This window comes from Lepidochelys kempii, chromosome 5 (genome assembly GCF_965140265.1).
Source record: "Lepidochelys kempii isolate rLepKem1 chromosome 5, rLepKem1.hap2, whole genome shotgun sequence".
Taxonomy (NCBI): domain Eukaryota; kingdom Metazoa; phylum Chordata; order Testudines; family Cheloniidae; genus Lepidochelys; species Lepidochelys kempii.
The window spans coordinates 99,840,335-99,854,129 of NC_133260.1; the positions used below are offsets into that span (position 1 = coordinate 99,840,335).

General features: G+C 39.4%; 1 protein-coding gene across 6 annotated transcripts in view; it reads right to left on the bottom strand.

Moving 5' to 3' along the window:
• The window catches only part of SMC5 (structural maintenance of chromosomes 5), a 74,896-nt gene that overhangs the window by 60,641 nt on the left and 460 nt on the right, over positions 1-13,795 (bottom strand). For 3 of the 6 annotated variants that reach the window (XR_012159078.1, XM_073345165.1, XM_073345164.1), the window contains exons 2-3: positions 11,652-11,793; positions 9,510-9,562 (exon numbers count right to left, since the gene is read on the bottom strand). Coding sequence is in view for 4 of the 6 variants with exons in the window: in XM_073345165.1 (XP_073201266.1) it covers positions 9,510-9,562; positions 11,652-11,793 (195 nt within the window). In the remaining 2 variants the exon portion in view is untranslated. Of the gene's footprint in view, positions 1-2,675; positions 2,786-9,509; positions 9,563-11,651; positions 11,794-13,227; positions 13,245-13,795 lie in introns of those variants that run through there. The other 3 variants (XM_073345166.1, XM_073345168.1, XM_073345167.1) reach the window with 3 other exon arrangements.

The window sequence follows — 13,795 nt, forward strand, 5'->3', positions numbered from 1 at the left end:
ACCATCTAATTAGCAAAACATGGGGGATGAGATGTATCAGCAAGCAAATAAGCAGTGAAGTCAGCATGTGGTCTTGAAATTGCCATTAGTTTGGTTTAGTTTATTTTTCTAGTATCTTTTCAGTTAACACTTCTTTAAAAGGTGATAATTGGGCTTATAAGGCCTTTTGGAAAAACTGTATTTTAAGCAGGGACTTAAAAGGAGCAGATCTTGAAAGAGAAGATGGGGTTCCAAGCATGAAGGGCTGCATGGAAAGCAGCACTAACATGTAAGTGGGATACGGATGTGAATACCTTTTTTGTGAACCCTATGCCTTTCCTTATAAATTCCTACCATGTCATTAATGATATTCCATTAGTCCCAGTCAAGAATACTTCACCACTGTATACATCATAATCTTGATTTTAGTTATGATCCTAGAGTCAAATTCACCCAAGCTGGCACAGAGGGGTACACATTTGAAATTCTAAGAGGTATTAGGCGTCCCATCAGTAAATAGTCCCATATTTGATCACTTCCTCTCTAATCTTTCATCTGAAAACTTCCCTATTAAACAAAGTACTGAATTAAATTTGGACTTCTGCAACTAAAGGTCTCTACAGACCATAAGACCCTCTCCATACTTCAAGTGAGATATGATTGGGTTACTTAATTTATCTCCTTTGACCTGCCTTACTACTTCCCAGAGAAAAGCGTGACCTGGAGACGCATTGCAGCACCAAACGCCCCAGACTGTCTCACTTTGACCCTCCAAAGATATAGCTTTGTATTTGGGAGCCAAATCCCATCTTATCTTGATCACTGTATTGACAGGGCTCATGCAAGGTCTGTCCTCTGTCCCGCTTCTTATCGAAACAACGTCTTTAAATACTATGCTGAGATTCATGAAAGGTTATATGCTGCAATATAGTTAATTTGTAAGACAGGTAGTATCTTTATTAGGTTGATCTTTTCTATGAGAAAGTGGAAAATTCAAAAGATTTCGAGCTAGATTTTTAGATGTGCTCAGCACCCACAACTGGGATCAGGATTTCAAAAGAGTGAGACTCCCATTTAGGCATCTAAATGAACTGGTCAGGTTTCCTAACAGGCTTAGCCCTGAGTGTTGTCATATTTTCAGAAATGTTCCTCCATGGGTGGTGAGCATTTGAGAACTCTATCAGCCACTTCATTTAGGTGCTAAATGGGAACTAAACAAGTTTTGAAAAATTGAGCCTGGAAAAGCATTAAGGGGATCTCTTTATGGCTTGCAGGCATCCTTTGACTTTGGCAGTATAGTCAGTGTGTGTCCAAGACTACCCCTTCATTATATGTTTTGAAAATCTTCTCCCCTCCATGAAGCAAAAGGTTATCCTTGGCCACAGAGGTGGTCTAAGTATCCCATTTCTGCAGAATTTAAGTTATTTTGAAGGATTTAGCCATTAAAGCTGATCATTTCCCTAGTTAACATTCAGAAAGTTGTCTTCACAAGTCCACAAACATTAGTATTCTGCTGCTGCTCACAACTTTGCTAAACAGAATGACCAAATTTGTCAATGATTCAGAAATTACTATTAAGATCCCTGGAGGAGAGTAAGAAATTGTCAAGAATCACGGTCACTCTGCTACTTGGGAACATTAGGAGCAAGCATAATAGCTATTTGGGATCAGGGTACGGTGGAAGAGAGGATTCAAAGAAACTGAAGAGCTAGTCTTCACTCCCTCCACTATGCCCTCACAACAGCCAAGAAGCTCTGGGTGAAGGAAGGTAAGAAATGTAGCATGGAGAAAGTGAGGGAATTCCAATTGATCAGAAACTCCTAGCCACAGACAGATGTGAAAGATGGAGTTCCACCATCAATTTCTGGGAACAGCACCCTCTCCATTTACAGAAGAGGGGAAGGAGGGAAAGAGACAGATTCTCACTAGTTCTTTGCTGGTTCATCCCCATATCTATATTTTATATTAGCCATTGGCTATTGGATAATCCTCTGAATAGTAGGTGTCTGAAATGTCTCAAACCCCGTTTGCACCATTTAACCTGGTGCCTGGTTCTCTACATTTGATCTTAGCTAGATGTTTTCCTACACTTCTGTTAAAATCAAAAAAATTACAGAAATGTACGACTTTCACAGAGTAAACTGGATATCTACATAAGATACTATTCCAGACTCCAGTGATCCTATTCATCCTCTCTCTCATTTCACTTTGTGCTGTAATTGTGGTATGCCATTAGCCTGTCCCTTTCTCTCCTCATTCATAAAATAGCACTTTACTCAGGGTGGATTTGATTTAAATCACTAGTCAGAAAGACTCGATTTAATCATGGATTTCTACATAAAAGTGCATTCTTGTTGGTTGTTATAACCTTAATACATGTTCTTCACAACTCAGATAGAGGTAGGTTTCATTTTTAGAAGGTATACACTATGCATTTTTAAACAGCGATTTACTTTGAAAACTTTTCAAATTAGTTTTACAACTATATCAGAAAATGAATGATTGTTTGGTTATTTCATTTACCAAAGGTAATTGAAACAGATATTTATGAAATCATTAGGAGGAGATCACCAACAGACGGACATTTAAATTGTTATATTTAACTAAAACAACAACATTAAGTATTCTGGATTTTTTAGTTCAACAGCAAACATATAATATTTTAACAAAACAAGGGTACGTTCCTCGCGTCTCACATTTATCTTCAGACTTCTTCTCCTTGTCCAGATCTATTCCACCCCCAACAATCTTCTATTCATTGAACTTTTTGAAACTTCGCACTTTAGAGAGAGGTAAGGGATTGTCTCTGTGTACACAAATTTGCAGAGGGATAATAGAGTTGAGGTCTGTTATTTCTCACCTCTATATAGTATTTATTTATTTGAAAACATTTTTGCTGTTAACAAGCATGTTACCTCTGGAGACACAAATCCACAGTTTGAGAACTGCAAAACTAAGCATCTCTGATGGTATCTTCTAGACTGAGCACTGAGTCCCACTGGATAAATAGAAAGATTAACCTAAATAATCTACACGGAAGCCCCTTGAACCCCATAAGTTTGGGTCCCTAATCCATGAACTATTGGAACTCGTTTACGAAACTTTTTAAACATTACATGAATATACTGTCTCATACTATAGAATTAATAATTCCTATTCCATGATGAGATATCTCTGAGCTCTAATGTATCTTAAGATAGTTTTAATTTAGATAAAATGATTGAGGAAAATTATGAAAAAAATCCGATTTAAATAAATCTGATTTTTTTTTAAATAATTGATTTATAGGTAAGTAGCAATTCTACAAAAAAGGCCATATTTTTTGGAGTTAAATGCACCCACCCTACACATACCTATATCATTTGGAAGCTTATTTTACATACGTTTAGATGAGGTATAATGTGGAGCTGCCAAGTAGTGCTGTAGGTCTACAGGTGAGATGAAACAGTGGTTCCCAGAATTACGAAAAAGTGTTAATTTTTTTTTGCACAGTTCCAGAAACACTGCAACATGACTAGGACGACAGTTTTAGTTCAAATGCGACACCTTAATGTGGTGTTTATTGATCAAAGATACTAAAGAAAAGTGTACAGAGATTTTTACTGGTTTTGCATGGGCCGATGAAGTTGCCCTCCAATGAAGCTGTTTAAATATGGCAAAAAATCAACATTCTGCAATATAACATGAAATGTTTTCACATTGCATATTCTTAATTGTCAAAATATATATCACAAGTAATAATATTTTCTATACTTTCAATTAAAATTTGCTGACCATATCAATCTCACGCTGATGATTGCATGCCCATAGTTTGTACCAGATAGCGGGCAGATATAAACCTAAATGAATTTCTAATTTAATGCTTCTCCATTGTAAGTTTTAGTACATACAATGTAGCACCTAGTCTGCCCGATGGGAGGTTTTAATTTGTAATCGCCTTTGCATGTACCATTAGCCTTTGAAATTCTATAAACTAGCTTTTTAATTCAGTGACACTTATACACAGGTCAGTATTACTGTTACAGATGACAATACACAATTTCATACAAGGCTTCAGTCAAAGTGACCACTAAATAAAAATGGTAATTTTGATACTAACATTTAGCATTAATTCCTATCTAATTTAGCACAAGTCTATACTTGTACAAAATGAAAAATGGTGGTAGTGGTAATGTTAACAATATATTTTGGGAATTTTATCTCTCTAGGAAAGTTACAGTATATGAAGACATGGCAGTATAAGCCCCTTTAAGCTTCCATCAAAGAGAAAGAGACTTCACAAACTTTGAAAAATGTCTTATTTGTCAAGAAAAACAAAAGAACGCAAAAAACTGTCAGGAGGTACCAGTGCTGGACAGAATTCTGTGATTTTGGCAGCAGAATCCAGGAAAGATTAACTGTAGTGGTGGCTACCGGATGAGTTTTCTAATTTGGATGACGTGCCACGAATGCTGTCACAGGGGCTGTTTTCAGAAATATGCAAGCAAGTTGAATTTGGCATGTCAGAGTTATGTTGAACCAATGGAAGAAAAAAAGACTGAATCTGATCAGAGAGCATCATGTTCACCTGCTTCTATTGCCACCACAGCAAGCACGTCCTGCAGCGATTGGTCCTGTTGCATTGTTTGCTTGAGAAAACACACACAAGACAGACAAGAGAGCAACAAATCTAATGGAGGCAGCATTTCAAGGAGGAGATGACGACACATTGTGCAGAACATCTGTGGAAGACTTAATTGCTAACGATGCAGTTTAGCACTCAACATGCCTTGCTTCCTATCTGAAGGAAACGAATCAAAGCAAAACCATCCAGTTACACTGCAACAATATTCACCTTCCGACACTGCATTTCTTCACCTGATTGAAGAGATAGACAATGATCTTATGTACCAGAAGGCTCTTCTCTTGTCCAAGCTGCTAAAAAGATATGAAGCTCTGCTTCATTCAGATGTAGAAACTGCAACCATTCCAGTAGCAAATGACAGGGAAAAAAATCAGAAAAACACTATGGTTCTGCAATTTCATTCCATGCATAGTATGGACAAGGCAAGTCTACCATTGCTCTGTGGAGCACAGTAACATTAGCTGATACTATTCAAGCTGCTAGTAATCTGAAGCAGGAACTCAAGTCTTCCAAAGATTTTAGGGATGTTCTTTTGGAGAGTAAGCCTGATGAACTGCTTTCAAACGTACAAGTGATTTTGCATAATGGTGCTTCAATCCTTTGGTCTGAAATAGCTGAAATGAAAGCCTCAGAATATTATCCAAAGCCAGGTGATTGTCATTTACCGAGGTCAGCTACTTTTGTGCCCCAATTGATACAGGAGTTTGTCCTTTGGTTGATGGAGATATATAATTCAGCCAGCAATGAATATCTTCTTTCAGAAGACATTCAAAGAAGATGCTTCTCAATTGCAGAGTGCATATATTTAACAGTTCCAAAATTATCTCACCATGAATTTGGGTCTTCCAATTTATTGACATACTACAGCTTCATAACTGATGCAGAGTCCATGATGAGCTGAGGTGGTCCATCACTAGTGCTCCAAAAACTGAAGTAGAAAAACTCCAGGAGGTGTGTTCTTTCCAAATGGAGTTGTACCACTTGATGCTGCTGGAATTCTCATCCATTAAGGAGATAATAATATAGGGTATGTCTACACTGCAAAAAAAACACCCTTGGCTGGCCCAGGTCAGTTGATTTGGACTCACAGGGCTCAGGCTGCAGTGTTATAAAATTGCAGTGTAGACATTTGGGCTTGGGCTGGAGTCTGGGCTCTCAGACCCTATGACAGGGGACGGTCTCAGAGTCTGGGCTCCAGCCCAAGCATCCATAAAGTTGCAGTATAATCCTCCAACCTGAGCCCAAGCCCCACAAGCCCAAGTCAGCTGACCCAGGCCAGCTGCAAGTGTTTTATTGCAATGTAGATATACCCAGGACCAGCTCTAGGCACCAACAAAGCAAGCATGTGCTGGGGGCGGCACAATTCCAGGGGAGGCATTCCAGTGACTTTTTTTTTGCGCGCACGCTTGGGCAGTTGCGCTCTCGGAGCCGGGGGTGGAAAATTTTTTGCTTGGGGCAACAAAAAAACCTAGAGCCAGCCCTGGATATACCCATAGACAAAAATGTACAGACCACTGATGGAAAAAAGGCCTTCTACTCCAATATGAAGCAAGTGTCTTTTCTTTCCCATGGCTCCATGGTATTTCAAGAACAGTCTGCAGACAGTCCAGCATCACAAGAAATACCAGTGAACCATGGGAAAGAAAAGACACTTGCTTCATATTGCATAAGAAATTCTGATTGCCCAGAGAAAGTATTTGAAAAACCTAGAACACCTCCAGAACAGACTACCCATGAAAAAGTATTTGAGAAAAACTTATTACCTACAAATGAACACTAGCTGATCTCTCCTGGGGTTTTTTAAGACTACCACCTCCTGATGTCCTACCAATACCAAATGACAATGATATTGTTAGAGACACAAGGTGGGTGAGGTAATATATTTTATTGGAGCAACTTCTGTTGGTGATGGAGACAAACTTTTGAGCTTACACATAGCTCTTCTTCAGGTCTGGGAAACTAAACCAACTAACTAATGGTCCCTTGAAATATGCGTTAACTACTTATGTTTAACAATCTGTTCAAATCTTGCATTTAGCAGTGACACTTGGAGTTAGTTTCCCAGGCCTGAAGAAGATCTCTGTGAAAGCTCAAAAGTTTGTCTCTCTCACCAACAGAAGTTGGTCCAATAAAAGTTATTACCTCACCTACTTTGTCTCTCTAATATCCTGGGACAAACATGGCTACAACAACACCGCATATAGCAATGGGTGATACTGTTCACATTCAGGTGATTGTATTTTGGACTGGTTTCAACCACAAGCTTGCACCAAAGAAAAGCAACTACATGGCAGGTACCCATGCACTAATTCTACCTCCAAAGAGCAAAATATGCCACATTTATAGGCAAGCAGCAGACATGATTGATGTGGTTGACTTAACGTACTACTGTGGATGCCAAACCCACTGCCATGGCCACAGTCTATACTACAATGCTGAAATGTAAAGAAATGTCAGCAGGTCTAGGACAACAGCATGCTGTTCAGAAATGGATTCAGACTATCTATGTTGTTCCTCAGCAAGTGAAATGGACCTTCCCAAATGAACTTGGTACCAATGTGATTCACCTGGGTGGTTTTCACACCCTGTACCGCTTTATTGCATGTATTGGGAAATTCTGAGGAGACTCACGATTGCTAGACCTTGTTGATTCTGATTTACATGTAGCTTGCAATGAAGATCAAATACTTGCTGGCAAGAAATTCAGCCATGCTTTATATGGCTTGACTCTAGCATCTGAGGCCAGGAGCATGCTGTACAAATTTTTTATTAGACTTTTTTACCCTTTAAATGGTTGTTGTAAGGCTGTGAAGTCAAAGAAATCCAATTTTATGTCCTGAAATACACAGAGTCATTAAACTAACAGAAAAGAATACAAATATTTCACAGTGGTAATTTTAACATGTTGATGGTGTCACTGTTTACCCCATTTCTATGGTAACAGCACTACTTGACAGCTCCACATCATACCTTAAAGTAGACATAAGCTTTTAGATAATGTATGACTTCAAGTAAAGCACGTAAACAAGTGTTTGCAGCAGAAGTTAACATTTTTATTACAAACTATTTCTTAGTAACAAAAATCTTACTTCCAAAATAAAACGTGTAAGTATAGTTTCATTTTTAAGTGATTAAAAATAAATATATACTGGCCAAGTTTTTCAAAAAGAGGACGTTAAGTTAGGCTGCTAAATGTTTAGGCACCATATTTAGGGTAGTATTTTCAAAAGCATGAAAAGTAACTTTGCAGCACAATTCCCAATGACTTCAAACCCTGATGGAGGAGTATAGCCTACTCAAAGCTCTTCAGCTTTTTTAACTTGTGAAAGTTCAATGTATGGGATGGCAGAGTTGGTTTCAATTATCATACAAGGGCTATTTGCTCATCAAATTTTGCATTTGATTGAATTGTTCTCACAGTAAGGATGTTACTGAGACTCTAAACTTGTCATTTTCAGCACAAATTTTTGTAATATGAGATTTCTCAGTAAAAGAAGTCTATGTAAAAAACTTGCTTTAGGAAGGGCAGTACTATCTGTCCCTGAGATTTTATTACAGTTAAGCCATTTGACAGGCTATTTTTATCACATATAGCATCTACATACCTTGTTCAAACAAACATAACTATGCTGAGAATAGACTAAGTGAGGTTTATTCTTCCAAGATCTATTAATTTATCCCATCAGTAATGCAGTGTTTGCAGTCTACTTTGTGACTAACCACAAAATTTCTTGAGTCCGCTTTCACTGTATATATGCATGTCCCGATTGTACCACTTTCCTCTGCCTTTCTTTACCTTCTTGTACTAGGATCTACCTTGATTAGTTTTGATATGGTGCTATTATTCCTTGTTCTTTCCTTACCACTTTCTGCCTCTGTTTACAATATTTTGTATTATCAGAAGCTGGAGAGCTATCATATTCAGTTTCTTTCTCTCTCTCGTCTATGTATTCCTTGAATATTCTCCAACTCTGCAACCAGATGCCCACCCATCACCAAGATATGCAGATGTTGGCAGGTCAGTTACTCCTGGTCCTAGAACCAATTTGTCTACCAAGGTTCACTGTTTCCTCAAGATCCAGGATAACCTCCTTCAGTTTTTTCCCCCTCCTCACTGGTAATCAGCTATCACCATGGCATCTCTTTCCTACCCAAGCAACAAGTTTACTAGTTAATCAGCTTCTAATATCACCTCCTGTGCTTGGTTTCAAAGAAGTCTCTTCTGAATGGGTCAGTCTTTGTTCAACCGCCCCATACAGGTTTGAGGCCAACTGTTTGGTTCCTTTTAGTCTACAGGAAATGTTATGCTACCTTTTATTATTTTACGCTGCCTCTCCTTCCTCCCTATTCTTCTGCCTGTTGTCTTTTCTGTTTGTTTGATGCAGTCTAAGTTCTTTGGGGCAAGAACCCAACAAGTACTATGCAAAGTTACGTTGCAATGCAAGATTGGAAAAAGGTTCCTGAAGAGTTTTAATTTTATTTTTATTAAATATAGAACAATTTGGATATAATTACATGTTATATTAATGGTTATAAGTGTTTACATAAAACAGTATTTGCATCACTTAACATTAAATACACCAAAATCTAACACGATTAAGTCAAAACACTTGCTTTCTATATACGACTTTTCTTTCTTTTTCTGCATGCCGGGAGCCTCCCTTAAAGATTAGGCAAGCTGCAGCAGAAAATGACAAATTGTTAGCTAGCTAATGGATCATTTCTTACAAACCAGTTACCTGACACTTTAAAATTTATTATAGTAAGCTTGTGCTTCAATAAAGTACTCTTTACACACCACAAATCACCAGTGCCTCAATAGATGCTGTCTACAAAACTTTTTACAAATCTGTTTATTAAAACAGGAACACAAGATAAACTCAGCAAAAATGGTTTTAGTACTTACAGTTCAATTTCAACCAAGCCTTTAGAGCACCCTCGCTTTACATATAGACCAACCTGCAGAGCAAAAGTTACAGGAACCAGTATTTTAGATTATTAAACACAAAAGGTATCTATTAAAAATATATTTAAAAATCAGACTTAAGACAATTTAGATTTAATGTATAGGTATGTGAATAACTAGTACCAATTTACAATGCTGCCATGCATACAATTCCCTCACATGTAGTTACAATAAAGACTATGCCTGGGCAATAACTAAAGAAATCCTGTTACGAGGAAATTAGAATTTTATACAAAACTTCTCCCTCCCTCCTTCCCTCCCCAAAGCTTCAATTTCTTCTACGGGGGAAAGGGAGAGTATGGCTCTTTTTTGTCCTTCATGATCTGCTCCAAGACTGATGCCCTATATTAGACTGGTCCTTGAATCAAGTTACACAGAAGAAGGAATTTCAGACAAAGTCATATTGCCTACTGCTAGAAAATACAAATGAATGTGATTAAAAGATGAGTATGCTGATTTGGCCCAAAGCCCATCTATTTTTACAAAAAATTGAACCCCTTGGGCATGGGGAGGAAAAAGTCATTTAGAAGTTATGAGTTATGAGGAGAGGCTGAGGGAGCTGGGAGCTGGGATTGTTTAGCCTGCAGAAGAGAAGAATGAGGGGGGATTTGATAGCTGCTTTCAACTACCTGAAAGGGGGTTCCAAAGAGGATGGCTCTAGACTGTTCTCAATGGTAGCAGATGACAGAACGAGGAGTAATGGTCTCAAGTTGCAGTGGGGGAGGTTTAGATTGGATATTAGGAAAAACTTTTTCACTAAGAGGGTGGTGAAACACTGGAATGCGTTACCTAGGGAGGTGGTAGAATCTCCTTCCTTAGAGGTTTTTAAGGTCAGGCTTGACAAAGCCCTGGCTGGGATGATTTAACTGGGAATTGGTCCTGCTTTGAGCAGGGGGTTGGACTAGATGACCTTCTGGGGTCCCTTCCAACCCTGATATTCTATGATTCTATGAAGTCTGGAACAATTAAAGGGATTCAGCCTGACAGCTGTATAATCCATCGGCACTAAACCAACTTTAAATATATATACCCTCTTAATTTGCAAAAACACATATAAAAAAGTCAAACCAACAAATAAGTAGACTAGAAAATCCTACTGCCTATGCAAAAGGTCCACTTTCAACATACCATAAACACACTTCTCCTTTATAAAAGTGTAGTGTATTAAAGAAAAAAAATGAAATTTTATTCACCTGTAAACAGAGTTTTTAAAGATGGACTCTACATATTCATGGAATACGCTGATCGTGCAGCGCTGATGGTGGAACCTTCTTGTAGCAGTAAAATGCTCCAACAAGCACTATCAGGGCTGCAATGTCACTGCAACATATGAACAGGATGTGCAGAGCCTACCCAAAGAACTACATTTAAGGATTCTCTGCACTTGGGCGTTGTTCCCAATTAACCCCTTATGTTGACATTCTTACTCAGGAATAAGAGTGATTTGTTCCTGCTTACATACATCTAAAATGTATTAAGATAACAGGAACGAGGCACTCTTATTCTGGAGTAAGAGTGTACACATTGCTAATAATGCTGTCAATAACACACTTCAACCCTCTATAAGGCTCTTACCCAAAAGCATTATGTGCCCCAAAATCATCTAACTTGCTCTCTAACACAAAGCCCTTTGATATCAATTATCAACAGATAAGCACCTCAGACTTTCACAGATTCCATGCATTTTGGAAGTTCTGATGAAAAAAGATTTAAAAGTGAAACACTACAAAGTTAGAAAATATAAGAATTACCACTATTCCTACATGCTTCAATTTATCCAATTAGGTTGTGTTAGCTACAAAATTTTAAGAGGTCCCAACATGAATCAAGTGCTTCCAGACTGAACACAAGAGCTCAGTTAGGTTGATAAGCAGAAGACCAACATTACAGCTGCAGATCTCTTTGTAGATTTACAGCAGAGCTGGACAATTCAGAGAGATTTTGTTTCTGCAGCAGATTGACCTGCTGAGATGTTATTATCCACCTGCCGTTTACAAAGCACCAGGATTATGGTTATTCCTGTTGGACTGGGCCCTAAATTATTAAATGAAATGAAATGAAATCTCAAAAATTTGCACTCACCTTGTCTGCACGCCCTATGAAAGAAGGTTTTCCTGCCAATCCCAGACAGATGGCGCACACAATGCTTGACTTTCCTGTTCCATTGGCTCCTACTATCATGTTCAAATGGGGTCCTGGAGACACTTCACAATTATCGTATGTTCTAAAAGAAACCATCATTTGAGGCTAATAGACAGTGATATGGACCAGAAAAATCAATCACAATTTCATGCAAAACAAGCATATTTGCCTCAGCGCCATTCTGACATTATTTTGAAAAGACTTCAATCTTATCTGCGGTATTGTTAGAAGTATTGGTTTATCATATTTAAAACACTGTTTTCTAGAAAAACTCAACACATGCCAAAAAAACCCTAATCCCATATCATTTAACACAGTGTAATGAAAATATACCAGCTGCAGCACATATCTATCCTTTACCACGATGACTGCAGAGAATGAAAAGCTTAGGGTAAAATCCTGGCTCCACTGAATCAACTGCATAGCCCCTCTTGACATCAATGGAGCCAAGATTTCATCCTTAATATTTTTACCCCCAAAAAGTTAGTCTTTTAGAGAAAATGGATAAGTTGAATTTTGCAAGGCTGATTTAAACACTTTTTGTTCAGTTGATTGTTTCTAAGTCTGTCAGATTTGACTCATGTAGGCAGAGGGCTGTCTCCTGTAGTTGCAGATCTTAGAAGGCATAACCAGCACCAACGGCCTGTGTGATATCACAGCAAGCCAGATCTAAGATCTGCAGCATAGTTCCTGACTGTCAGTAGACTGAAATTTCCAGTCCAATCTGAAATTTCTATGATAAATTAATATAGTTACAAAATCTGAGAATTTTAATTAAAACTAATATTAAAGAGCTCTTTGGGGTAGGGGCAATGGTTTTGTTATATGTTTGAACAGTGCCTAGCATAGTGAAGTAATGATCTATTACTGGAGTTCCTAAGCGCTAATGCACTACAAATAATTAATAAAATTAGTACAGTCAGTAATGTACCTCCTGTGTCATTTATTTTTACATTAAATTCAGTATCTTCTATTGTCCATTCGTTTTCAATTTTCCAAATGCAAAAGAGATTTTACTGACAACACATAGCCGCACTTAGAAGAGCTCAGGGATATAAGTAACAGCTTGTCTTCATGTATAGCAGTACAGCTGCGCCACTGTTGCACTTCACTGAAGACACTACTATGTCTTCGAAGACCATCTCCTGTTGGTGCAGTTTGTCCACCTCCTGGAGAGGCAGCAGCTATGTTGGTGAGAGAAGCCCTCCCGTCAACACAGCACTGTCTACACAGGGGGTTAGATCGGTATAAGTTCATCACTCAGGGGTGTGAAAAATCTACACCACTAAGCAACAGTTATACTGATAGTGGTCTGTAAAGCAGACCTTGCCTAAAGATTTGGTTGCTGGGGCTTTTGGCACCCGAAGATGAGTGGGAGACAGGCTGTGCAGCAGACACATAACCTAAATGTTTCTTCTTTAAATGATCAAGCAGTTGACTACTTCATGCTGAGGCTTAAACTGCCATACTTTAGGTGTCAGTGTTAACCTATTGTGATCCATAGGGCAGTTCACACCTCCAAAAGCAGTTGTTTCCCAATCAGGAAGACGACAGCGCTGTCCTTACATTTACCGTTTTAAGGTTTCTGTCCCCAGCCATAAAGCTAGAGCAGTTTTTTTTCTGGAGATGTGGAACACGAAGCGCGTGGGAAGCTAGCCAGTACCCGGCGCCTAGCCCAAGCCGTCTGTGAATGCCGGCCAGGCGCTGTCCAACACTGAAGGTATAACCAGGGACACACGCTGCCCGTTTTACAAGGCGGCCGACACAGGGCCACTCTAGTCTCCTGAAGCCGCTAGTGCGCAGAACTAGGCCGGCCGCAGCAGCCCGAGCACCCGGGTCAGCACAAGCCGCACCGGCCAGCGAGCTCCGCCCACACGGCTGGGGGGGGGGGGGGGGGAAGAGGCCCCCGCGTTCCCACACCGCAGCCGGGCTCCCTCCCACTACGCACGTGACAGCAGGGGCAGGACGGCGCCTCCACCGCCCATGGTCACGTTTGCGACCCAGGCCGGGCCGAGCGGTGCCCGGCGTGATCTCCTGACTCCCGGAGCTGGGCCCTTGGCCGAGTGCCAAACGCCCGCCTCCCC